The following is a 2,500-nucleotide window of genomic DNA, read 5'->3' as shown; positions in this document are numbered from 1 at the left end:
AGTACTTCTTAAAGTGACAGGCACTCAATTAGACCTACACACCACCCTGTAAGACAAGTGTAATCAAATGTGTATGAATGTAACAAAAAGTGTATGAAGCATTCAAATTACTTTGAATTTTAAGCTATAAGTAATTATGCAGATCCTATAATGCTATGAATTGTTAACAAAATGTATACAAATTGTGAATTCAAAATATGAACTAGAAACCAGACATTTCCTGTGTGTGTGGAGGGTTTGAGCAGAGACTAGGATTGCCACTGCTGTGAATGATCTGTATCCTGCTTAAGGCAATAAGGATCCGTTTCACAAAAATCGGACTTTATGTGATTTGTTCAGACTTCAAAAGCGCAATCTGGCTAAAAATCAGATTTGAATCTCAGCCTGTGTGTGTGTGTGTGTGTGTGTGTGTGTGTGTGTCTTACTCCTATGAAGCTTTTGGGAATCTGGAGGTGAGAGGTCCCCAAGTCCGTCAAGATGGATTTGATGATCTCATGCGCCCTCTACACACACACACACAGACACACACACACACACACACACACACACACACACAGACAGACAGACACACACAGAGCAAAATTAGGAAGACCAACACAATGCATTGTGTAACGGTGTGTTTAAATGTGTACCATGAATTACTGAGCGTCAGGCTGTAAGTATGCTGTAATGTGTGTGTGTGTGTGTGTGTGTGTGTGTGTGTGTGTGTGTGTGTGTACCGTAAGGTACTGGGCATCAGGCTGCAGGTATTCTGTGTGTGTGTGTGTGTGTGTGTGTGTGTGTGTGTGTGTGTGTGTGTGTGTGTGTGTGTGTGTGTGTGTGTGTGTGTGTGTGTGTGTGTGCGTGCGTGCGTGCGTGCGTGCGTGCGTGCGTGCGTGCGTGCGTGCGTGCGTGCGTGCGTGCGTGCGTGCGTGCGTGCGTGCGTGCGTGCGTGCGTGCGTGCGTGCGTGCGTGCGTGCGTGCGTGCGTGCGAGCGTGCGTGCGTGCGTGCGTGCGTGCGTGCGTGCGTGCGTGCGTGCGTGTGTGTGTGTGTACCGTAAGGTACTGGGCATCAGGCTGCAGGTATTCTGTGAGTTCAACTCTTCCATCAGCTCTCGCTTGAGAACTCACAAACAGCAGAAGGTTCTCCCATGTCAACACCTGTGACACACACACACACACACACACACATCAGAATGTTCTTCTCCCATGTTAACACCTGTGGCACACACACACACACACACACACACACACAGCAGAAGGTTCTCCAATGTTAACACCTGTGGCACACACACACACACACACACACACACACACACCAGAAGGTTCTCCCATGTTAACACCTGTGGCACACACACACACACACACACACACACACACAGCAGAAGGTTCTCCCATGTTAACACCTGTGGCACACACACACACACACACACACACACACACACACACACATCAGAATGTTCTCCTATGTTAACACCTGTGGCACACAAATAAATATATATAAAGTTATTGAACAAAAAACAAAGGTCTTTAACTGTGAACATATAGAAGCAGTTAGATTTGTTTTGGCTCTCCTGCAAAGTTGGTGTCACTTACGCCCCTTTGCTTCTCAGCCCTCGACACACACAGAACACACACACACCAGACCTGCCAACCTTGAAAGAATTTTATGAGTACTAACCCCCCCCCCCCCCCCCCCCCCCCCCCCCCCCGCCGACGACGACGACGACCAAATTTCGGACCCCTGGATCCTCCAACTTACATTCTGTATGTGTATACAGTATGCATATGTGTACGAGTGTGTGTGTGTGTGTGCGTGTGTGTGTGTGTGTGTGTCTGTGTGTGTGTGTCTGTGTCTGTGGGGGTGGGTGGGTGGAGGGGTGCATACATATTTTATGGTGAAGGCTACTCTTCACCATAAAATATAATTTGGGTGTGTGCAATCTACAAAAGTCTTTTTATTATTATTTGAACATGGTTCAGGCCTTAAAACAAAGACAATATCTGAGCCTGAATTATCAGGCTTTTGAAGAGGTCATAGGCCTTATGGAAACCTATTAGCATATAGGCATATACAGTATACTACTGAAGTAAGTATGACAAGATAGGCTATTGGAACAAATCATAACCTATAAACTAGCCTAAGCTTGCATTTGTAAAGTTGATCTGAAATGTTTAACCTGCAGCCTAAGCTACTTGAAGATTATTTTGCTTAACTAACAATGTTGTGAAAACAGTATTCATTCACATTGCATGTTAAACTGTGCCCTGTAGGAGGGAATATTCCAGATGAATAGAACGTTTCTTTGAAAGATTTCAGCATGCCAATCATCATTGCTTTTGTAGAATGGCACATGCCAGTTAAGGAGCAATTCATCTTTTATTTACATAGCCTTTGATATACTGATGAAGTTCTCTGTTAAAGTTGTCTGAATTCGCTCCACCGTTTACACCATAAATTGTTCAAAATGAATGAATTCTTCATCACAGAATCTCGTTGTAGCCTATGCTACGTCTATTT

General features: G+C 44.9%; 1 protein-coding gene across 4 annotated transcripts in view; it reads right to left on the bottom strand.

Moving 5' to 3' along the window:
* zgc:112980 (uncharacterized protein LOC503706 homolog) overlaps positions 1-2,500 on the bottom strand; it is a 62,674-nt gene that overhangs the window by 26,502 nt on the left and 33,672 nt on the right. For all 4 annotated transcript variants that reach the window (XM_062518532.1, XM_062518463.1, XM_062518615.1 and 1 more), the window contains 2 exons: positions 1,036-1,140; positions 426-503 (listed from right to left, as the gene is read on the bottom strand). In XM_062518532.1, the coding sequence (XP_062374516.1) occupies positions 426-503; positions 1,036-1,140 (183 nt within the window). The remainder of the gene's footprint in view (positions 1-425; positions 504-1,035; positions 1,141-2,500) is intronic.

Source organism: Sardina pilchardus, chromosome 1 (genome assembly GCF_963854185.1).
Source record: "Sardina pilchardus chromosome 1, fSarPil1.1, whole genome shotgun sequence".
In the NCBI taxonomy this organism is placed as follows: Eukaryota; Metazoa; Chordata; class Actinopteri; order Clupeiformes; family Clupeidae; genus Sardina; species Sardina pilchardus.
Note: the sequence above shows the minus strand (reverse complement) of the source record. Positions and strands in the feature narration are given on the sequence as shown.